The sequence below is a fragment of the Balaenoptera musculus genome, chromosome 12, assembly GCF_009873245.2.
Source record: "Balaenoptera musculus isolate JJ_BM4_2016_0621 chromosome 12, mBalMus1.pri.v3, whole genome shotgun sequence".
NCBI classification, from domain to species: domain Eukaryota; kingdom Metazoa; phylum Chordata; class Mammalia; order Artiodactyla; family Balaenopteridae; genus Balaenoptera; species Balaenoptera musculus.
In genome coordinates, this window is record NC_045796.1 from 5391385 (window position 1) to 5417303 (window position 25919).

Sequence of the window (25919 nt, forward strand, 5' to 3'; positions counted from 1 at the left end):
GTTTTGTTAGTTCTTCTTTCTCTAGTTCCTTTAGGTGTAAGGTTAGATTGTTTATTTGAGATTTTTCGTTTCTTGAGGTAGGCTTGTATAGCTATAAACTTCCCTCTTAGAACTGCTTTTGCTGCATCCCATAGGCCTTGGATTGTCGTGTTTTCATTGTCATTTGTCTCTAGGTATTGTTTGATTTCCTCTTTGATTTCTTCAGTGATCTCTTGGTTATTTAGTAACGTATTGTTTAGCCTCCATGTGTTTGTGTTTTTTACGGTTTTTTTCCCTGTAATTCATTTCTAATCTCATAGCGTTGTGGTCAGAAAAGATGCTTGATATGATTTCAATTTTCTTAAATTTACTGAGGCTTGATTTGTGACCCAAGATGTGATCTATCCTGGAGAATGTTCCGTGCGCACTTGAGAAGAAAGTGTAATCTGCTGTTTTTGGATGGAATGTCCTATAAATATCAATTAAATCTATCTGGTCTATTGTGTCATTTAAAGCTTCTGTTTCCTTATTAATTTTCTTTTTGGATGATCTGTCCATTGGTGTAAGTGAGGTGTTAAAGTCCCCCACTATTACTGTGTTACTGTTGATTTCCTCTCTTAGAGCTGTTAGCAGTTGCCTTATGTATTGAGGTGCTCCTATGTTGGGTGCATATATATTTATAATTGTTGTATCTTCTTCTTGGATTGATCCCTTGATCATTATGTAGTATCCTTCCTTGTCTCTTGTAACATTCTTTATTTTAAAGTCTATTTTACCTGATATGAGTATTGCTACTCCAGCTTCCTTTTGATTTCCATTTGCATGGAATACCTTTTTCCATCCCCTCACTTTCAGTCTGTATGTGCCCCTAGGTCTGAAATGGGTCTCTTACAGACAGCATATATATGGGTCTTGTTTTTGTATCCATTCAGTGAGCCTGTGTCTTTTGGTTGGAGCATTTAACCCATTCACATTTAAGGTAATTATCGATATGTATGTTCCTATGTCCATTTTCTTAATTGTTTTGGGTTTGTTTTTGTAGGTCCTTTTCTTCTCTTGTGTTTCCCACTTAGAGAAGTTCCTTTAGCGTTTGTTGTAGAGTTGGTTTGGTGGTGCTGAATTCTCTTAGCTTTTGCTTGTCTGTAAAGCTTTTGATTTCTCCATCAAATCTGAATGAGATCCTTGTCGGGTAGAGTAATCTTGGTTGTAGGTTCTTCCCTTTCATCACTTTAAATATATCGTGCCACTCCCTTCTGGCTTATAGAGTTTCTGCTGAGAAATCAGCTGTGAACCTTATGGGAGTTCCCTTGTATGTTATTTGTCGTTTTTCCCTCTTTGCTTTCAATAATTTTTCTTTGTCTTTAATTTTTGTTATTTTGATTGGTATGTGTCCCAGCATGTTTCTCCTTGGGTTTCTCCTGCCTGGGACTCTCTGTGCTTCCTGGACTTGGGTGGCTATTTCCTTTCCCATGTTAGGGAAATTTCGACTCTAATCTCTTCAAATATTTTCTTGGGTCCTTTCTCTCTTTTCCTTCTGGGAGCCCTATAATGCTAAAGTTGTTGCATTTAATGTTGTCCCAGCGGTATCTTAGGATGTCTTCATTTCTTTTAATTCTTTTTTCTTTATTCTGTTCCACGGCAGTGAATTCCACCATTCTGTCTTCCAGGTCACTTATCCGTTCTTCTGCCTCAGTTATTCTGCTATTGATTCCTTCTAGTGTATTTTTCATTTCAGTTATTGTATTGTTCATCTCTGTTTCTTTGTTCTTTAATTCATCTAGGTGTTTGTTCTTTAGTTCTTCTAGGTCTTTGTTAAACATTTCTTGCATCTTCTCAACCTTTGCCTCCATTCTTTTTCCGAGGTCCTGGATCATCTTCAGTATCATTATTCTGAGTTCTTTCTCTGGAAGGTTGCCTAGCTCCACTTCATTTAGTTGTTTTTCTGGGGTTTTATCTTGTTCCTTCATCTGGTACATAGTCCTCTGCCTTTTCATTTTGTATATCTTTCTGTGAATGTGGTTTTCCTTCCACACGGTACAAGACTGTAGTTCTTCTTGCTTCTGCTATCTGCCCTCTGGTGGATGAGGCTATCTAAGAGGCTTGTGCAAGCTTCCTGATGGGAGGGACTGGTGGTGGGTAGAGCTGGGTGTTCCCCTGGTGGGCAGAGCTCAGTAAAACTTTAATCCCCTTGTCTGCTGATGCGTGGGGCTGGGTTCCCTCTCTGTTGGTTGTTTGGCCTGAGGTGACCCAACACTGGAGCCTACCCGGGCTCTTTGGTGGGGCTAATGGCAGAGTCTGGGAGGGCTCATGCCAAGGAGTACTTCCCAGAACTTCTGCTGCCAGTGTCCTTGTCCTCACAGTGACACACAGCCACCCTCCGCCTCTGCAGGAGACCCTCCAACACCAGCAGGTAGGTCTGGTTCAGTCTCCCATGGGGTCACTGCTCCTTCCCCTGGGTCCCGATGTGCACACTACTTTGTGTGTACCCTCCAAGAGTGGAGTCTCTGCTTCCCCCAGTCCTGTCAAAGTCCTGCAATCAAATCCCGCTAGCCTTCAAAGTCTGATTCTCTAGGAATTCCTCCTCCCGTTGCCGGACCCCCAGGTTGGGAAGCCTGACGTGGGGTTCAGAACCTTCACTCCAGTGGGTGGACTTCTGTGGTATAAGTGTTCTCCAGTTTGTGAGTTACCCACCCAGCAGTTATGGGATTTGATTTTTACTGTGATTGCGCCCCTCCTACCATCTCATTGTGGCTTCTCCTTTGTCTCTGGATGTGCCAGTGAGTTTTTGGTGAGTTCCAGTGTCTTCCTGTCAATGATCGTTCAGCAGTTAGTTGTGATTCGGTGCTCTCGCAAGAGGGAGTGAGCGCACATCCTTCTACTCCGCCATCTTGAGCCAATCTCCCATGAATTTTCAAAGAAACGTCTTTTATTTTAGTTAATCATCAAAGTAATATTCAGTACGTTTTCTATTTATTAAATATTGCTTTGATCCACTTCACTGTTATTTCTAGACCCTTAAGTCTAAATGTACCTCATATTTACGGCCAACCCTTAGTTTTAATTTCCGGCTGATTCCCAGGGCTCAATTCCATTGTGATTAAAGAACATACTGTGAATAACTTCAGACTTCCAAACTTTGCTGAGGCTTTCTTTATTGGCCCAACACACAGTTATTTGGCAAAATGTTCCACACGCACTTTAAAGGAATGAATTATGGCACTGTTGGGCGCAATGTTCTTTTTTTGTTAATTAGGTCAAGTCTGCTAGCTGTGTTGTTCAGATCCTCTATATTCTTAATTGAGTTTACTTATTCTATCAGTTATTTAGAGTTATGCTAAAATTATGATTGTGGGTTTGTGTTTTTCTTTCAGTTCTGGTCATTTTTACTTTATATATTTTCAAGCTATGCTACTTGGTATATGCAAATTTAAGATCACGATCTCTTCTTGTTAGACTCACCTTTCATATAACTTAAAATTTTCTATATAAGCAATCAGAAAGTATGGAAACAGAGTTTCACATCTTTCTTTCCAGTCTGTATGCCTTTTAATTTCTTTTTCTTGTCTTACTGCACTTGCTAAGACCATCCTTCAGTACAACCTGGAATAGAAGTAATGAAAGCAAACATCTTTGCCTTGTCTAGGATCTTAGGAGAAATGCATTGAGTCTTTGTGTTGAGTATGATGTTGCTCTAAGTATTTTCACATTTGGTCTTTATCAAATTGAGGAAGTTCCCTTGTATTTTTAGTTGCTACGTGGTTTTATCATGAAAGTGTATTGACTTTTGTTCAATATTTTTAATGCATCTCTTGAAATAATCATATAGCTTTCTACTATATTTATTGATATGATGAATTACACTGATCAATTCACAGATGTTAAACTAATCTTGCATTGCCAAGATATACCCCATATATCACTGAATTCAACATGCTAAAATTTTATTTAGAATTTCTGCATCTATGAGGAATATTGATCTTTGTTTTCTTTTTGTGGTGGTATCATGGTATGCTAATAATTACCAATTTATGGTAAAGTTAAAATGAAGTATTCCCTTCTCATATCTTTTATGAAAAGACTTCATATAGGATTAATACTATTTCTTTCTTAAAGTTTGATAAAATTCATTAGTGTGAGTACCTAGGCTTTACATTTTCTTTGTGGGGAAATTTTAAATTATAAATTCAGCCTCTTTAATCAGTATAGGGCTATCCAAATTTCTGTCACTTCTTGGTAATAATTTGTGTTTTTCAAAGACTCTTCATTTAAGTTGTCAAATTTATTGGCTGAAAGTTGCTCATAATATTCCCTTAAAAGTCTCTTAATATTTGTAGGATCTTTAGTGATATCCCCTGTTTTATTACAGATACTGGTAGTTAGTGTCTTCTCTTTTGTTCTGGATCAGTCTAGCTATAGTTTTATCTATTTTATTAATCTTTATTTTATTTTTAAAAAACGCGTTTTAGTTTGTTTTCTTCTATTGCCCATTTTCTATTTCAGTAATTTATCTTCTTACTTTTATTGTCTTCTTTCTACCTACCTTGGGTTTAGTTTGTTGTATTTTTTAAATTTTAATGAGGCAGAAAATGAGATAACTGAAGTTTTTAAAATACAAACTTTTATAAATTCCCTGTAAACACTGCTTTAGCTTTATATCACAAATTTTATGTTGTATTTTCATTATCATTTAGTTGAAAAATTTTTCTAGTTTCTCTTGTGACATCTCTTGACCAATGGATTACACAGACATGCGTTCAATATCCAAATATTTGGGATTTAATTCCATTTTGGTCAGAGCTCATCCCCTATATAATTTCAATCTTTTCCACCTTATGGCTTACCATATGTTTTATCCTGGTGAATGCACATGTGCACTTGAAAAACAAAATGTGAATTCTTCAGTTGTCACGGGTAGTGTTTTATAAACACCAATGAGGCCAAGGTGGCTGATAATTCAGAACTGCAAACTTTCTTAGGTGCCAAGTCTGGTCCCAGTTCAGATCTTTAGCTGAGATCCTTTAAGTCTGTTTTGCACATGTGTGTTTCAGGGGTCAGCTAGAATTTGGGATTCCTTCTCAAAGAAGAGTAAACCACATATAATGTAGAACACTCAACTGGCTGAGAGTACTTTGATAACAGTGTTATTATAATCATTGAAAAACGCATAGGTAAGCGTGTGTTCCACTATACTAGCATTCATTGGCTGAGAGTACATGACAGCAGGCAGAGCACAGAAAAACATGACAAACTGGAAGTTTACTGTAATATATTTATAAATCATTTTTTAAAAGAAAAATATTTCAGAGACGAACAACAATAAAAGAAATGACACTGAGTAGAGCAGCATCAAACAGCATACACAGGATGTACATAGGCTTGCACATCCTTTACATGCATTACCTGTAATCTCCCTACAGCGGTCCTTAGTAGTTATTAATTATCCAAATTACACTGATCAAAGACCCAAGTTAGGAACGTGAATTGATACGAAACAAACTAACAGGTAATTTACTGATCTGACAATAAGGAAACCAAAAAAAAAAACCAGAGCTTTAAACTTGTGTTAGATTTAGAAGTTCAAACAAGTTAAAATATACAGAGAGCTTTAATTGATAATCAGTGGCTACTAAACTTCCAAATTAAGAATATTAATAATATCTCTCTTAATTTAATAATCCATTTATGAGGCAGCAAGAAATCATAAAATAAGATGTTAAAGTCTATAAAAGGATATACAGTACATCTTGGAGTAAATAGTTTTTTATTCTATTTATTTTCCATTTACCAAACACAAAGCTGCCAAGAAGCAGCTGGAAAAAGTCAAATTAATTTTCTTTATCGTGTCTTCCCTACAGATAACCGAGGGCATTATAGCTGCTTTAATACACATTTTAATTGAGTGCTGTCACTGGTAGGAAGAAAAGTGTGGAACCAGTGCTTTCCATATCAAACAAAGCAAGTAATTAACAGCCATTCTGGCACAATCCCTTATCACCAAAATACACAAAGGATGCTAAGTTCTCTCAAAGTCAATGCTCTGTTACCAAAAAGCAGAGCTGGTGTTTCAGGGTCATACTTGCTTTCTTATTACACAAGCATACATTTACTGCTCAGTGAGACACCTATAATTAAACACAAGAAGCCTATAATGCTAATATTCAGGCTAGCCTGCATGTTAGGGGTTCCCCCCCACTCCCCATACAGATGATTGCCTTTCATTTTAGAGTTTCAAGTAGCTACAGTTCACTTGGTTTTGATTACATAGCAATTAGATATGCAAATACATGTAAGATCCAGGAAAATACTTTTTCAAACATCAGATTGTGAGCAATCAGGCCTATTCTCTTCCCTTGTATACACAAGCAGCTCATTAAACAACTATTGTCTAAAAAAAACATCTCTGCCTCAAATGCCTTGGGGGTTTTTTTTAATGTTAAAATCATTCAAAACATATCCTTGGAATAAATCTCTCTCGGCAACCTAGTTCATGTGTATATATGCCAGAGCTGGGTGGGAAAGCATGGTAAGTGACCAAAGGAAAGAACATACCCTAATTCACATTGTCTGTTTAGAGTTACTTCAAGACTTGTCAAGAAAAAAATTTAAATATACAATTTAAAACTTTCTGTTAAATGACACTTATTATTCCTAAATATTCCAACCACTTGACTGAGAATCTATTTTCATCTTACTTAGTAGGTTTACATTATAAGCTATATACAAGTGTTAGTATGGAGAAGAATCATGTATATTGGGGAGAGGGGAAACATTTACACTTCAGGAAGATCAAAAATTGTTACCTATGTCTCGGTGTGACTTGAAAAAGTAAAATGGCCACTGATGTTCTTGCAAAATATACTCACATATTCTCTCTACCCAGGCAATTAATTTTACTTACAGATTTTAAATTACAACTTTGCTTCTTAACCTTAAGTCCTATTCAACTAACTTATAAAGTGCTTGTTGGCTGTCTTTCTCTTTTTTTCTCTATTTTGTCATTTAAGTCATGTGTCAGTTGTTTATATTTAAGTAAATTTTTTAAGTGTTTCTTCTGCATTTTCTATTTGATGCTCCTGCACTTCGGAAATTTCAAGAAACTGGCTGACTAAAATTCTGTGGTAAGAACAACACAATTTTTTAATGGGCATTAATTATGTCCACACTCCACTGAGGAAATCAGAAATATAACTGCAGTAGCCCACCTTCGAGTCCCTTGCTTCAAACTCTTATCACCAGTCCGTATACAACATCCCTTTACAACCCACTCTGTAACGGCTTCAGGTCATGCCACTCTGCTTAAAACCCTCCATTGCCTTCCAACTGCTCTTGCAATAAGATCCAGACTCCTTCCCCTGCTTGCATGGAAAGATCTCTCCCACCTCATCTCCCACTCTTTTCCACCCACGCTGACCTTGCTATTCCTCAGACAATCTAACGTCATTCCTGAGTGCTTTACACTTACGCTCATTTTACCCTCTTGTCACACGACAGATGTCACCTCTGCCCACAGCCCTGACTTGGACGCCCTAGTTAGAAGCATTCCACACTGATCATACTTATTACACCATTTGATGCTATTCTCTTCATGGCACTTATCACCATCTCATACTGTAGCGTTCATTTACTTACCTGTTTATTTTCTGTCTTCCTCTCTAGTTGTGCTCCACGGGAACAACCTCCCAGCTTTGTATGTGGCCCAGAGTAGGGAATCAAAAAATACTTATTAAGTTATTTAATAAATTTTGAAAGGTAGAAGAAATAATTTTCTAGACAGAAAAAAACATGTGAATAAATGTATGTAGGGGCAATTAGGAATGGTCTGGTTGTTTCAGAAGGTTAGGGGATGGAACTGAAAACATAGAAGAGACTGGAAAATAACACTGTGTGAAGGAGATAATGGACTTGGTTGTATTACACTGCCATTTAAGGTTAAATTAAATGTACACTGCTGGTGATGGTAATGAAACAAGACCATATGTTTGAGCTTGGTGATGCCACTACCACTGCTTCTCAGACTTTTCATCAAGCCTGGCACTTATGTCACAATGGGTCCTGGTCTTCCTTGACAGCTTGATGAATTGTTTTTCTCTAATCACTCCATCAAAGGAGAATTGCTCAAAAATGGTCACTGACAGTATTCATATCTTCACTGCCAATAAAACTCACTTTCTAGGTCCAGATTAGGTTTTACTTATCATTAGCCTATTCATATACTGCAAATTGGTCCAAAATAAATCATATATCTAGGTATCATGGATAAAAGTTAAGAGCTCGGTCACTAGCACATTTCTAGATTTTTTTTAATTCTTCCTATAATGAGTTTAAAGAGTTTTTCAGAAAGGGGAAAAGCACTGAAATCAGTGACTCCTGAGTGAATGAGTATAACTAAATACATACTGTATCAATGGCAATGGAAGGAAAGACCTAAAAAAACAAAATGAGCACCCTTAGAATCTGGTTTATGTTCCAAGAGATAAATGTACAAAACCAGCCAAACATTCACAATCATCTCTTAAGTACTTTTAATAATAGAAATTTATTTCCCCAAAATAATCAATGACAGGAAAAAACAAAAAAAGAAGAAGTATTCCAAATTAAAAGGGGAAGAGAGGGAAGGGAAGTGAGGGACAGGAACAAAGAAGACCGAGAGCACTAAAGTGGTAACTGTCAAAAATTGGCGAATGAGGTGAAAGGCATATGGGGTGTGGGGAGGGTTCTTTATATTCTTTTTGCAGTTCTTCTGTAAATTTACAGTTACTTCAAAATACAAAGCTAGAAACAGGAATAATTTGTTCCTAACTCTTATTTCTCCGCATTTTCTACATAAGTTTGCTCTGCCTAAGGTAGCATCACCCAACAGAACTTTGAGTAACAATGACAGTGGCTTGCATCCACTGTCCAAAAGGGCGGCCACTTGTCACAGGCGCTCCTGAGCACTTCAACGTGACTGCGTGACTGAGCAGCTCAACTGTTCTCTCGTTCAGTTTTCATTTCAATCTCCATATACTACAGCCAATGGCTACCCTACTGGACAGAGCACAGGTCTAGGCATTTCCCTTGAAAAGAAATGTACAGACTAAGACTAGCTTAGGGAGAAATGACGATACAGTTTCGGGTAAACCTTAAATCAAGTTCTAATTAAACAAGCCTGGGGCAAGCGAGGGAGATTAGGGATGGCAAGCATCCTGAACTCAATCACAGAAACTCCCGTAAGGTATCCTCTACCTGGTGGTGACGGAGGACATGGAAGATCACCTTGGGGTATTTACATGCACCTCAGCCTTGACTACAACGAAACACTCCACCGTGAAAAAAGCCTCTATCAGAGAGATCCGATCAGGATAACATTTATTTCCTGCCAAATGATTTCTGCCCTCATGCCAAATATATAAAATGTGTTTGGTTTTTTTTTAATTTAGAACTCTTCTACCAGTTAGCTCTACACATGTATCATGTTCTGAACACAAATTCATGTACTGTTTTCCATGGTGACTTCATTATTTTCTTGTGATAATTATAACTTGATATAAAAACTACATTTTTAAAAACCTTAAGTCCTAAACCATCACATTTGTGATGTGAGATGCTTCTAAACAACTACGATTACCTCCTGAGGTTTTAAGATATACGAAAAATCTGAACAAATGCTTAAGACAGCCTCGACACAAAAATCTTATGCTCTCTTATATCAACAAGTAAAAAGAAAACTGCCCGGTACACAATGGGAATTCTAAAAGTTAATAGGTAAAATTATTTTTTTTGTATAAATTATCTACACAGCTTAAATAATCAAATAAAAAAGTTTATAGTAACTAAAGGTAAATCAGGTAATGGAAACAGGACATTTAACTGCTTGGCAATGGGTGAGAAGAACCTTTATTTTATTTCATGACACAGAGTACTACAACCTCGCATATACCTAGACAGAGAGACACACACATATATATAAACGTACTAACAAGATATTAGTAATAACAAAAAAATTGACTTTAGTAGATATTATGCACATTACCTGAGGGGAAAAAGAACAGTTAAGAGATGACTGCAGAGGTCTAGGCAAAAAATAATGAGAGCACAGATTTAGACAATGGTGGTGGGGAGGCACCTGTGGGAACTCACAAGATACTGAGCTGCACAACTGTGCAAATCTGTTAAATGACTGACTGAGGGTAGAAAGGACTCAAGGATATCTCCCAAGTGGTTTTGTTTTGTTTTTTTTTTAACCACAGTTGCTGGTAAGAGTAAACTAATAAAGAACAAGAATCAAATCCTATAAATAAGCAAGGGATCAAGTACCAGAGGACAGAATGATCCTCTGATGTACACATCTTCCACAGTTTATTTTCTCCAAATAAACAGAAATCACTTCTCACTCTAAGGGCAGCACTTTGAAACAGACATATTAAAAGCAACATTTTAATTTTCTATCAGAACTTTCATAAGGCCACAGTATCATTCCGTAACAACAAATCTCAGACAGCCAGCATACAAGGAGATTTAAGAACAGTGCTAATGTTTTGTGGAAGAAAGCTGAACAAACACCAAAACAATGCCCCAAATCTAAGGGGGACTATGTAATTTGTCATCCAAATCAGGATACTTTGAAAGTGAAAGGAGATACTAATAATTACACCTAGATAATAAGTACAGCTGAAACTGTACTGGGCAAACCAAACCTTAGTGTTGCCCTTCCAAAGAGCTATACTGAGAAGAAAAACTTCAAAATATGAAGGTAATTATGGTTTAGAAACACTATACCTTTTTCTAGGAAAACAAACATTATTTACTCTTACTTTTCCTAGATCATTTGGTAACAAATATAGCACATCTGGGCAAATTAGAACTAATTGCCTAGGCAAATTCTTACCTATACAATCAGAGCAAATTCTTCCAAAAACTAAACCACTGGACAAAAAAATTCCTCAAAAAGGTAAAAAGAATATTTGCTACTCAATTAAGAATTTCAAAAATTCTAATTTTACATTTTTCACATATTGAAAATAATAGACAACTGTCAAAAGCGATTAAAATTTAAGTCATTAAAATTATTTTAAGAGCAAAGTAACTGAAAATGTAGAATTTGCAATCTTACCCTACAGAATGAAATAATTTATAAAAGTATGTAAGATTTAACTGAATAAATAAAACCATAATGATAACAGAAAATAGCAAATATCTATACAAACTACTGAGGAATGTAAAAGCCTCTGATACTAAAGACAGAATCCAAAAAACCACAATAAAATATAGTTTGACTGTTCAGGTCATAATTTCTTTATGTAAAATAATTATAAGCAAAATTAAAAGGCAAACCATTCCTTCCTTCAACACGTATTTTCTTGGTACCAACGGCGTGGCAGGCACTTACAGCTCTACCACTGAGGACAGGGCAGCGAGCAGAACAGACAGCACTCTGCTCTCGTCATCACACACACCCTTAATGCGGGAAGATAAGTAATAATAAACAGGGGGCTTCCCTGGTGGCGCAGTGGTTGAGAATCTGCCTGCCAATGCAGGGGACACGGGTTCGGGGCCTGGTCTGGGAGGATCCCACGTGCCGCGGAGCAGCTGGGCCCGTGCGCCACAATTACTGAGCCTGCGCGTCTGGAGCCTGTGCTCCGCAACAAGAGAGGCCGCGATAGTGAGAGGCCCACGCACCGCGATGAAGAGTGGCCCCCACTTGCTGCAACTAGAAAGAGCCCTCGCACAGAAACGAAGACCCAACACAGCCATAAATAAATAAATAAACACAAAGTTTAAAAAAAAAAAATAGTAATAATAATAAACAGGTAAAGCATGTCCGGAGTGATAATGGATACAAGGAGCAAAAGGGTAAGAGAGCAGTGTGGCAAGGCATCAGGGTTTGCTGTTTTGGGGCAGAGTGACTATGGAAGGTTTCTCTGAAAATGTGAAATTGAACAGAAATCTGAAAAGTGGAGACTGAGTTACAAAAAGATACCAGGGGAAGAGGATTCCAGGTGAGGGACCAGCAAGACCAAAGCCCTACAAGGAGAGCGTCAGTATGCTGAAGGAATGGAAAGCTGGGACCTCAGTCACAGAGGTGGCAAAGAGAAGCCTGGAAGGCAGCTAGACACAAGACCAAGCAGGGCCTTGTCAGCCACAGTAAAGAGCTGACTCTTACTGAACACATAAAAATACGTTGCAGGATTATTCTTTAAAAATCACTCTGGTTGCCAGAGGGAGACAGAGAGGAAGAGTGGAAATAAGGAGATCAAAAGACTACTGAGGAAAACCACAATGCAATAATGAAACTCCTGCACTCAGCCTGGGTTCAAATCCTGAGTAAGCAACTCACTAGTGAGGTGAAGAGAACCTCCTCCACGTCTCCACTTCCTCACGGATAAAGTTAGAAAAACAACAGTAGCTACCTCACAGAGCTGTTTGGGAACAATGAGCGAATCCATGTGGAGCGAGGAGAGAGCAGCCCCTAAGTCACAGCACGTGCTCAGCGTGCTCCACCCTCACCACCACCAGCAACTCAGCACTGCTGTCACCAGCCAGCCCACCCCATTCAACCCAGTCCAGAGGGTAAGTAGGCAGTCTGGAATTCAGGGGAGATTTTAGCCTAACTCCACACGGGGAGTCGGGGGAAGAGTATTTTGGGGGGGGGGCAAATTTTGTTGGGAACAGGATATTTACAAAGTTGCAAAGTATTCCCCTTAGATTAGTTATTAATTTAAATGGGGGAAAAGTATCTCTACAATGAAAAAATATGATGGATGCCATTTTAACCAAAGGATGAAACTTAATATCATCAATATGGGGCAAACTAATATTATGTGCTGAGGACACAACATTTAAAAAAACAAACAAAAAACCCCCCAAACAAACAAAACAAAAAGATCCTTTCCAAAAATGCAAGAACGAAAACAAGTTACTAGTCAGAAATTAATCTTATTAGTTACAAAGGTGAAATGATACAGAACTTCCTTCACATCAGAATATGAAAAATAATAGTATTTTCTATGTGAAGTGAATACAGTCATCTATATTTAGAATACTTTATAGGTATCTGAATTCAGCAAAAGCTTAAGGTGAAAACTTATTAAGACCTTTTAAGGTCTTAATTAATCAACTGGCCAAGTTGTTAGGAGCAGTCCTAACTACCTGCTATAATTTCTATTTGCTCTTTTCTAAGTAACATATAATTCACAAAATGAAGAATGACAGTTTTGACTTTTTTGGACCCAAAGACTGTGATATCATCCTGGCCCTATGACAATTCCTGATTTAAAAAAATAATAACAACTATACATGTCTTTAAAAGTCAAAGAGTTAACAATTATACATGATTTAAAATAAAATAGCATGTTTTAAAATTCAAAGAGCAACAATATAATTTCTTTAAATTGTTATCTTTCATAACTGAAGGAGAAAAATAAAAGTAGTAGGATAGAATAGGATGGCTCACTAGGCTTATGAAACTGTCTAATAATTTGTCACTAACGGAAAAAAATTTTCCATCGAAGTTCTTGTTAAAGGATTTTGAAAAAGAAAATCAACTGATGCAGCATAATGATAAACACATAAGCAACATTCCACTACTAATTCTGTCCACAGAGAACTGAACCTTCTGAAAGAAAATTTGTTATATATACAACACATTATAAGGTGCTCAAAGATTCCTTAACTAAATTGACTGCAATCCAATCAAGACTGAATTTTAAAAGGCTCATTAACAGCATCTAGTGATAAAATGGACTCTCCCTTTTCACTGAAACTCATGTCTCATTTCATTAGACACGGACAATTAACTCATCTTGGTATTATTAGATCTATGGCAGAGTAATTAGCTTAAGTTTTACAGGTTACTCAAAGAGCTACTTTAGTAATGAAAACAGGTTTATTCTCATTGGATCCATCTTTTTATCCCTTGAAGAGTGTCTTACAAATTTTAAAAAACTATACTTTAAATAAATAGTAGCAGAATTTTTATTTCAAATCTCCCCAATCTTTCTTAGCACTTAATACAGGCAACGCAATGACTCTATTCTATAAAAATGTACTGAAATATTATCCAATCTGAATTAAACATTTAATTTGTATTGCACTGCTTTATATTCTTCCATCTTAAAACAAAGCTAAGTCACTTGAGTCCAAAATGAACATGTAACCAGAAACAGAACTAAAAAAGTGAATATTTTGAAAACACTCAGAGCAAAAATGAGGGTATGAGAAGAAAGAAGAAAAGTGGGGAGGAGAGGACACCACAGGGCTAGTTTCCAGCCCTGAAAAAACCAGCGGATCATACAGCAAGCTGGGGTTTAAGCCAGAGCTGCTGCCAAGGGTAGCCTGCCAGTACAGAAATCAAGTGTTTTGGAACTTTTACAGCATTCTGACTGGATAGTTTTGTCTGTTGATATAAAAAGTTTTAAATAGGATTAAAATTATCTTTTAAAAATTCTTTTTCTCTGATAATTAATTTCATTATATTTTACAAAAGAATTGGTCTACGATGAATTAGAATTTTGCTGTAATGTTCTTTTGTGGCAGATAATTTGAAAAGTACTGATTTAAAACTCTTCCAGAAAGGCAGGCCTTCCTTTCTCTTTAAAAAGAAACCAATCGATCATTTGAGGCTGAATTCAATGCTATGTCCCATGACATTAAAAAAAAAAAAGAAAGAAAGAAAGAAAGAAAAAAAGCGGAGGAGGACTTAAGTTACTAGGGAATTAGTTTATAGCTAGAGTAGGACACCTTTGAGACAAAGGACTGTCATTAAGTATGTCAAAGGCCCTAAGGTTAAGAGATTATTTTGTTTTGAATTCAAAGTAGAATTAGGATCAGAGGATCTAAGTTCCAAACACAGATTTTCTGAACACAGGGAAGAACTTTCTAAGTAAAGTGTTCTAAGACTTGGTTATTTGTTTGTGGCCTTTGCTCTCTTCTCCCTTCCATCTATCCCTTCGACTGACAAGTTATCTTTTTAAAACAGTATATCATATTAACTCCTTACTTTAAAAACATGAGTGCCAATGCACTGCTTTTAGAAGGAAAAGTTTTAGTATCATATTCAAGGTCCTATTATCCTCAGATCCCAACCTTGTCTCCAATACCACTTCTCCCACTACACCTTGTAACGTCCACTGCAATACGTCGAGCATTAGCATAAGGACCCGTACTGGCTGACCCTACCTCTGCTTTCTAGACTGCCACTCCACTCACCTGCCCTGCAAGCTCCTACTCCAATCAATCCAATCTTCTCTAGCTTCCCTGAAAGCCTCAACCTGTAAAAGACTCATCACTTCCTCGGCTTCCCACAGCACAATGTATAACACCTGTTGTGGTATTTACCGCACTGTGCATTAGCCCACTGTCAATTTATCAGTCTCTTGGGGGTAAAAGATACTTGAGGGCAAAAAATCATAGGCATTCAAAAAATACTTGCTGCCTAAAAAGGTATTAAATTAACTATGACAGGAGGTGGTGAAAATTGAGTAACAACCATGTGCAGTATAGGAACTAAAATATCATAGAATTAGATATAACAGTGTTAGATTTCATAGCTTTAATAAGGTTCCTTCCAAACCAGATTATACATTACTATAATTTTCATAATCACTCTTCTAAAGCAACTGACCTATTTTTATAGCTAAATACTACTATTCAAATCAGATACATGGAATTTTCTAAGCATGTAATTTATAAAATTAACATTTTTAAGAGAGAATCTGTAAAAATTCCTACTCTCTGATGCACTGAGTCAAAGGTACCATGGCATGGGTCAGGGCGGGGGGTATTAAGGCAGGGATATAAAGTACAGAGAAAAAACCCATTCCCCACAGGGTACAGCCTTTCTCAACTGATTCCACAGGGAAAACAAGTACTTAATGCCTGGCCCAAGGCATAAATTATATATAATTAACCTCTCCTATCTATAGTGGTACTCCTTATGAACCACTCTCAGTGAAACTGAAGAACTTCTAAGATGAGGAGCCCTAGCTGAGAAGGGCTGTGTAAACTAATAGAAAATTACAGCACTTTTCCTCTTGAAAACATCTGAAACAGTAATTAGTTGCTTGGGCCCAACCAGAAGTTTATTACAATATAATGTACCTTAAGACCAGTTATGGTAATACCATTTCAACTATGTCTAACCATTATTCATAAATGGGTTCAATGAGAAAATAAGAAATATATTTCAAACAATTGTCTAACTGGGAAATGAGAGATGGCTGCATTGCTCATAACAGCAAGGACCTTTTAAAGACACACAGAAATATATACTTATGGAACAGCTTCTTTAACAGCGCCTTACATGAAAGTTTAACTCTGTTGGTGAATCTGTTGGGAAACTGGTTCTCACATACATTGCTGAAGTAATGCAAAACAATAATCCCTAAAGAGAAGAATTTAGCACTAGCTAGCAAAACTATATATTGTGATACCACTTCTGGAATTCTATTCCAAAGATAAACTAGCAAGTACACGTAAAGATGTATATAAAAGCTATTCTACACAGCAGTCTTCCTATGTGTTACAGCAAAAGCCTAGAAGCAATCTAAATGTCCATTAATAGGGGAATGCTGGAATAATTTATGGTACACAGACACAATGGAATATGATGAAGTTATTAAAAGGAATAAAGACTGTCTCTATATACTGCCAGTAAGTGACCTCAATGATACACTATTAAGTAAAAAACAAACAAAAAAACCAAGGCAAGGCATAGAAAAGTGTAGCGTATACAATTATCTATGAAGGGAGTGAGAAATTACACACACACACACGCTCATGTAACCATTCATGTAAAACAAAGAAATGGAAGGATAAGCCAAATACCAAAATAAAAAATTTACCCAAACCGCAAGATGGGGGATAGATAAAAGAGACAGGGATAAAAGCAGGACTTCTCTGAAAATTTCCTACTTTGTAGATTTGATTTTGGAACCATGTAAATATTGTACAAGTAACAGAAAAATAAGAAATTCGTAAAACTAGAAAACCAAGTGTAACAAATGAGCTTAACTGTTTACCCATATGATGGCATAACTGATATATACTGAAAAACTATTGAGTGTTTTAAAAGACAGTAATTTCTCCAGTGAAACATACCCTAAAAACAGTAAGAACTGGTGAAAAATTGTTTTCACTGACTATCCTGTTGGTAGTAGTGTTTGTATTGTTATTCTGAGACTGTTTTGTATATCTTAGAATAAAGAAAATCAATCATTTTGTGTCATTAGGAACCAGCATTTTCAGTGGGAAACAAAATATAGATACAAGATCAATTAAATAAAACACTGTAGCTTTCATTTTAAATGAGAATGAACTTTGTAAAGATACCTATATTCCTGAGTGTGTGTGTGTGTGTGTGCGTGTACCTATGTATCTCCTAGCTCTGTCCTGAAAAGGTCTACAAATAATGAGTAACACTAAAGCCCATACTGCAGTTTCCAAATACTATTTTTCACTAATAGTAATCAGGGTTCCTTAAAGAAGTGGCTGATCTCAAGTCTGGGGAGGAAATCTTACGATGAGCCTGGACTATTAAATACACCAGAAAACACAGTTACTAGCCCCAAACTACTGGGATTGTGTTAAAGGGACTTGGAAGTGAATTTGAAAAGGCCCCCCACTGGTCAAACCACATGATCATCAGTTAAAAACTCTTAAGTACAATGAACTGAAATGCATCAGAACTGTTTAAATGCATTCATAATGATACTCAAATGGAAACAAAAAACCTCATTCTTCACCTCTGGAGGATTCCTAGGAACCAACTCACTATTTTAAACCTAGTAAGTGAAGAACTGAGCATTTACCCAGCCTCTCCTATAAAAAGTAAACCTAGCTAATAACAGCAAAGAAACAGGATAATAACTATTTTGCAGTTCCTACTGTAATAAAGGGTCTAAACAACAATCAACAGTAACTGCTGAAATCAGGAGGAAACTAGATTTTAGGTACCACAACCACAACACTGCTTGTGAAATTTTCTTTCAAAAGGAAGAAAGGAAATGAGGAAGGGAGGGCAGGAGATCTAAATCTGATTAAATCTTTCTCACCACCAATTTACCAAAAATACAGGGGACAGAGATAAGTGTTAATCACCACCATGGAAGTGCAATCAGCACAAGCCACGGGAAATCTTCGGTACAAATAACTCAGTCCTTTTACAAATAAGTTACAAGGAGAAATGGGGGCAAGGGTGAGAATGGCTTAAGAGATCTATCAATCTCTTAAGCAAGGTATTCATATACAGCCCTCACTTGGATACCGTGCAAACTTTTTTTCAAAGCACATTTATGAAACAAGAAGGGAACTGTGAACACTGACTAAATAGCGACACAAAGAAATTGTTTTGGTGATTAAAAAAAAACATAAACATGATAGCATTAAAGAGTCCTTCTATTTTAGAAACACCTAATAAAATGTTTACAGCTGAAATTATGTCTGGAATTTGCTCCTCAAATCATCTGGTAGGCGGAGGGGGAGGAAGGGTAAGGGGGAATGTGGGCACACATGGAAGGAGACGGACAATGCTAACACTGGGTGATGAATAAACACTGGTCAAAATGTGCCACGATGAAAGGTGGTTTTTCTGGTGGTTGTTGTTTTTTCTTTTTTTAAATAAACTATACCTACGCTCGAGGTTGTCAGAAAGCCTAGTACGCAACAAGATCAATAAAGCAGGCTCTTCGGACCATGTCTGTACATGATGTTATATCACTGGCTATCACAGCCACTTTAGTATGTCAAACAAAAAACTGTATTAATTTGATTATTTTCCAAGTGTTGAGAGAGCAACAACATCTTTCATAAAAATAAAAGTCTAAGCTGCCCCCACAAATCAAGCAAATTAATTTTTGCATATACTATCAATATTGCCTTGGAACATCTTTTAAGTGTGCTTTCTTATCACCCAGCACAAAGTCTTAGACATTATAAAGCTCAGTTACTTGCCAATTAAACTGACATAGGACAGGGTACAAGGTTGCAGGAGAAAATGCCAATTATAAAGCATCATGAACAGTAAGAGATTCACTTTCTATAACACATGTAAAAGTGTATATAACTGCAGAGAGAACGATCTACAAGAAAACATACCGAAATTGTCAATAAGAGTAGTCTCCAGAGTGACAGAATCAGGTGCCTATACTTCTTCCCAGACCATATACATTTTTTAACTTTTCTAAAAATATCACATATTAACTAGTTAAAATATATATGCACCATAAGAAATTAATAGGACTATAAGAGACATTTAAGAAAAATCTGTAACGTATATGAAAAGTGACATGTAAAAAAAGTTATGAAATTCTACCTATGTTTGCAATTACACAATATGCCTCTCTAATAACATTTCATAGATCATGGTCCATACAACACTGCAGTTCCTCAAGAAGTTAGAGGGACAGCTCTTGGAAAGGAGAGACTGTGGTCAAATATATTTGGGAAACAAAGTTAAAAACTGAATTAAAACTTGATTACAGATTGATCTAATTTTAAATTCAAAGCCCATATTCTGAAGAGAATGAATTGTAGAGCTGAATTTCAATGTCCAGCAAGATATATGTTTATACTGAGTGTAGTTACTAGTTAGAAATGAGGGACTGGATAAGTTATTTGACCTCTTTAAGCCTCCATTCCTGTTAGAAGAGTAAAAACTATCTTTTGAGACTGTTGAACGGTCTGAATAAGACATTGCACAGATCGTGAAAGTGGTTAATACCATCTGACCACTGCTATTTGCAGCCCTAGAAGGCCATCTGATTCCCTGAGTGTACATCCCCCTTCATTTCAAGCAAAGAGCTCTAACTAGAATTGCTGAGTCTTATTGGAAATTTCCAGAAGACACAACGTTTGACTAACCCTGCTTTGACCAACTGCAGACATTTCAGCGGTCACCATTTCTGGGTGGGAGTGGGGAGCAGGAACACAAGCACGGCCCCTGAGTCTCTTAGGAAGTCTGAGTGCAGTACTTGCTCTTAGGCTCCATGAGTTTACCCAGTACCATTCCCCTGGGTATGTTTATGCAATGACAATACTGTTGTGCCCATCAATAATGCTGAAGTGATACCAATCTAAGAGAATGAAAATTAAAGTGCCACATTCACTCCCTTACTTAAAACCAACAGCTTAGAATGATACAGCACTGCCTATCTTCCCAAAAGAATTAAAAGCACATGGGATTTATAATTATCTCTATTTATAAAATCTTTTATGGGGTGGGGATAGGGGAGCATCTATGCCTTTCATTTATTACCTAAACATTCATTCCTTTCCCAGATAATTTTTTCCAGTTCCTGCTCTGTGCCAGGTACTCATCAAACACCAGGGAAGTACTCCATAAAATAGACATGGTATGCCCTCAGTTTATCAGACTAGCAGTGAAGGATACAAATCAGCAAACAGTATTCCATCATAATACCTTGGACAGTCAGTAAATTAAGGTTTATTTTCTAGCTTTCTCAGCTTTTACATAAACTGACAACTCTGCAGAAAAGTTTAAAGTTTTCCTTTAAACACATGAAATATACCTCAATCGGCCTTATTATTATATTTCTTTTTGCCTCCATCTATTTGTCATGTTCTTTGTAAAAATAACAGCCAAGCAATGAATGATAGTACCTTCCATTTTGATCTAACTTTTACTAGCATTTTTAAGAACTCAACGGGCAGAGTTACTACAGCATAAACCAAAATGACTTGGTTGACAATTATGGGCAGATTTAAATTAAGATTACAGAAAACACTCTTGGCATTATAAATCTACATATAAATTCTTCACCATAATATCAAACATACGATAGCCATTCAAATTAACTTGATATCCCCTAAGTATGTTCATCTGTAGAACTTTAATAAAACTAAAAATATAATCTGCAGTCAAAATTTTGTTGGTGTCTTAATTTATTACTGTTTGCATGCATTAATCTGTAAACATTTTTTATTTCATTAGACAACAGTACATATTAAAAAAAATAAAATAAAATGTGCAAACTGCTTCTATCTGTGCTTAAGAACAAAGTGGACAAGACAGAATATGGACACACCAACCACCAGAGAAACAAAACAGAAAAGCCATCAGAATATGGGATATTCAAAGGTCACAAAGCAACAACAAAAGTACTGTCATTTCCAAAGCTTAAAAAACTGTAGTATTCCCCTATGATACAATATGAGTTTAAACATAAAATGTACTAATAATGTTAATATAAAATTTATTAAGAACAATCATTAACATTGATTGATTGATTACTATGTGTCAAAACACTATTCTAAGTGCTTTACAACTGATTTAATCCTCACAACGATGGTTGTTGAGAACCATCAACCATAAGAGAGAAGTGACAACACTACTCCCTCACTATATTATATGGCACAAAGAGATGGAGTAATTTGTTAAAATCACAAAGCTGCTAAGTGATAGAACCAAGATTCAAACAAAAGCAAGATGGTTATAGAGCTTACTCTCTTAACCACTCTAATCTTCTGTCAAAATGATAGCAGAAAAATGTTCTTCAGGCTACAAAGTTCAACTTGACTGAAAACAGAACTCACGATGTCTCATTACAGTTCCAAGCTCTAATCCTCAGTGTCTGTGAGTGTGTGAGTGGAGTAAGTGGAGAGCCATTACTACAGAACTAACAGAGGCTGAGGAGAGGACAAAACATGCTTTGTTAACTGACTGATATTCATAACTTGTTTGACTGATGGATACACTAATCTTTCGGTGAAGATTTATTTGTCCTTCAGTTGTTGAGAGTTCATCTCATTGTCCCTAGGCTATTAAATTAGCATTACTTAATGCAACGCAACCATAAGTGCAAACAGGGGAACCAAAACTGCATGGCGATACGAGATTGCCACTCAGCTGATTCACAATATGCTTAAATTTTTTTAAGATTCTAATAAAAAAATTGTTTTAAATACAACAGCTAAATATGCTTAGGGAGAACTCACATGCTTGCCTCAAAGTATCTTTATACTCAGCTGACAAGAACAGCTTATAATAAGATCTAAAGATAATCAATATCATTGACAGCCTCTCCCTCCAACTTAACTACTAAGTCATTATTTGTCTGTAAGGAGAGAAAATGATTGAGATCCAGTCAGCTTATGGGAGAGCTTAAATGAAATGAAGTGAGAAGCTCAAAAAGATGCGTATCAGAATGAAGTCAATACCTTATAGGTCTGGTGTTCATTCCATAAGCTCCACAAAGTGATTCAATGCACATGCTCTAACATAACAATAACATAACATAACATAACGGGTCTATCATTTGATATCCCTTTCAAGGCAATGTATTTAAAAAATAAACAAACGAACAACAAACCCTTCCTAACAATAAATCTAATCTTTGGCAATCAAAATCTAGGTTATTTTTTAAAATCAGTCAAACATTTTTTACACAGACAGAAAATTTCAAAAGTATTCTGCCTCACAGTATCACTGGATAAAAGGAAACAAGGCAAAAAAAACCTTCCTAAAAACAATGTTTAAAGTAGGTAGTTAGGTGTTTATTATACTAGAAAAACAAGAGTGGCAAAAGAAAAAAGCAGAAAGCAGGAACAATACACTTTAAATTATCTAGAAAACTTAAAATCAACACAAAATGTTGGTAAAAACCAAAATGACTCTCATATGGCTAGTTATAAGCCTTTTATTCCTATGTTTACTAACTCTCCTGATGAGATGACATACATCCAAAGTTATTCATTTGATCCTTCTCATTTAAATCTCATCAAAAGAAACATTTTAGATTTTTCAAAGTTTTAGTTACATCTTTTATATATACAACATTATAGTCTGACTAATTTCCATTTGCTAATGGAATTTACTAATTTCCATGGTGCTTCTCAAGTGTAAAAACCAAAGTTAATATCATAGACTGACTGGTATTAGCTGGCTAAATGAAAAATGATAATCAAAAAGGGAAAATCATGACAACACCTTTAAAAAGTTCAAAAGTTTCTGACATGAAATAATGTATAGTGCTTTAGGGTCTAGATATTCTGTTACTAAAATTCGAAAGTATAAGTAAATTATTCACATAAAGACCTGCCCCATTTTCAAGGACTTACCTTCTTTTTATCCCTCATTGAGCCTTTGCCTCGGACCATTATCTTACATCCTGTTTCTGCTTCAAGCTGTTTAGCAGTAAGTCCTCTAGGTCCAAGGATTCTCCCAACGAAATTAAACTGGGGGGAAAAAAAAATCACCGTACATTATTCACTTAAAGTTATTTTAAAGTATAAATTTACTTTCTTCAGTTAGATTTTTTAAAAATATTAAGTTGAAATAAAATCTTATGAATTTCTTGACAAGTTTGGGGGTGAAATTACAGAAGCTCATGTTTAGCTTGAAATTTTCGTATGTATTAATACAAATTATGGATTAGGAACAACAGTATCTAACTAAAACAGGTACTATACTCAATTGCCCATCAACATGTAATCTAAACCAGAGTATATTAAAGAGTTAGACAAAATCTTAGGTGCCACCCAAGAATGCAAATCCCTTCTACAAAATCCTTTATGACAGGGTTCAGGGAACTGTTCATTATGTTAAATAATGGTTGCCTTTTCTACAGAAATCCTTGGGGGAGAACTCCTGTCTTATTTATCTAAGTTATACTTTCTCCAAAGCAACTGTTCAGAGAGAATTGTATTCTGGGGTTGGCTGCCAGAACACTGATGGCCAAATTTGGATTCCACCCTGTACTAAATATTTAAGTCATGAGAGTCTACATTTTTTCACCACACTCTTTGCACAATTTTATCTCTGCATCCTTATTTTCCTATTTTCCATTTCTACCTTTAGCTTATACTACTACTTTGACAAAGAACCTTAACTCTTATCACAAATAGGACAGTGACAAAAATAATTATATAAATAAGTAATTATCATCCCTCCACAGAAACTTCAAGTATTCATTCACAGAAGTTAATTTTTTTAAAAGTCCAATGGGAAGAACAGATTGACTCTGAATACTGAAAAGTAAATTTTCCTCATTCACATGTCATCTGCATAAAAGACAAAAAAAATGAATGTTTATACTATCAGTTCCACAAAGACCGATGGGTGGTTTCTATTAACTTATTCAATCAATTAAGTTACTGATTCTCATGCTTCCTACTTTTTTCTTGCATTTTAATCCTACTGTTAGTGTATCGTTAATAACACTAATATGCCAGAATTCAAGGCTTAAGAAGCCAGGGCAGTTCTTCAATCTTCTGTACTCCAATGCCTTCTTACTTTGCCTTAGCTGCTCACCAGCACTGCCGCATCTTACAAAAGTGATTCCCAAATGAAAGACGGGTACTACACGTATAAGAATGGAAGAAAGCCCTCTTCCCTCCGGGGATTACGATATAAGTTTTTCCATCCCAAGTTGAGGAGAGGAATGAAGTTTTATAGAATCTGTGACTATATATAAAGGTGGGGTTGGCAAGTTGCAGAAAAGTAGGAAGAGTCTGCTCTAAATGAACATAGAGCCAGGCCTGTTGATAGATTTTCTGTAATATGTGTGTTTTTTCTCTTTCTCAGACCCTCGTTCTAATATATTTTTACCCTGTACTGCCTGAAGTTAGTCAATTCTAGATCTACTTGGATTTAAAGGCAACCTCTTAAAAAATTTCATGGAATTCTCTGTTAAGTACTAAGGGTAATTCAGACCAGCTGAGCAATTCCAGTAAAATAGGACACAGAAGGAAAAAACATCTGCTTGAATGCATCAGAGACCCAGCAAGACTGAAGAATTGCTAATTCAGGATCATAGGGAGGACAGAGAATCAAGAGGATGTAAGCCTGGCTTTGGGGAACTCCTTTTCCTCTAGGTATGTTTGCTGAATCTGGAGAGGACAGCTGAGAGCCTGAACTTCAAGGGACATGGGTTGGAGTGTGTAACCTACCTATGTGAGCTCCTCCCCACACCCAGTCTTTGCTTTGGGTAGGGATCTGACAGGTCTGCATTCTGGGGGTAAAAGTGAACCCTAATTTCCTAGGCCCTTACAGACTCTGCATATCAACATCAAAACTGTCTCAACCTCAATAAGCAAAATTGTATCAAGGTGATCTTGGGTTGCTAGTTAACAGTAGGTACCTGTCAGAAGCTGGCATATATTCTCTCTGGAGGAAGATAACATAATCTTAGGCCTTATATTATTTTTGTAAGCTATTTAGTAAATACATTATCTGGCACACACTAGAAAATAACCAAACACACAAGAACATAAAATGACAAAAATCTGAAGAAACGACAAGACAAAAGAAACAAATCCACCAGGACTCTAGATATTAGAATTATTAGACCCAGACTTTATAAGCATTATGCTTATTATGTGTAATTTTGTTTAGTTTGAGTATTTTTCAGAAGAATAGGAAACAACCTTTCATTTTCAAATTCAACTTAATGAAACATGTGTTCAAGGCTTCCTATGTGGCAAAGAGTGAAATAGATGCTAGGAATTTTTTTTAAAAGGAGGAAGGGGAGGAAGAGGAAGAGGAGAAATTCTCCTTGCTCTCAAGAAATCTGTGAAAATGCCTTCACTCTATTTGCTACCTTGACTGCTTCTTAAAATAAGTAGTCTTTGCCAGCTCTTCCTCAATAATAGTTGTGCTCTATACAGATCTTTTTCCAAAGTAACTCATATAGTCGATATACATTATATATCTCAAACATGGCAAAGAATGTCTGGAAAAAATGCATTACGAATGGAGGTACTTTAGCACTTCAAGTAACGAATATGTAATTGTTTTTTATTTGTGTCCTCTGTCAAAGTGGTTGGCCTCCACTTCATGACATACAAACACTTAGAAGACCCTCTGTGGGGCTTCCCTGGTGGCGCAGTGGTTAAGAATCCACCTACCAATGCAGGGGACATGGCTTTGAGCCCTGGTCCGGGAAGATCCCACATGCCGCGGAACAACTAAGCCCATGTGCCACAACTACTGAGCCTGTGCTCTACAG

At 36.4% G+C, this 25919-nt stretch overlaps 1 protein-coding gene across 7 annotated transcripts in view; it reads right to left on the reverse strand.

Annotated features, from left to right (window-relative positions):
* QKI (QKI, KH domain containing RNA binding) overlaps positions 1 to 25919 on the reverse strand; it is a 140177-nt gene that overhangs the window by 66583 nt on the left and 47675 nt on the right. For all 7 annotated transcript variants that reach the window (XR_005022136.1, XM_036871122.1, XM_036871120.1 and 4 more), the window contains exon 3: positions 23032 to 23148. Coding sequence is in view for 6 of the 7 variants with exons in the window: in XM_036871122.1 (XP_036727017.1) it covers positions 23032 to 23148 (117 nt within the window). In the remaining variant the exon portion in view is untranslated. The remainder of the gene's footprint in view (positions 1 to 23031; positions 23149 to 25919) is intronic.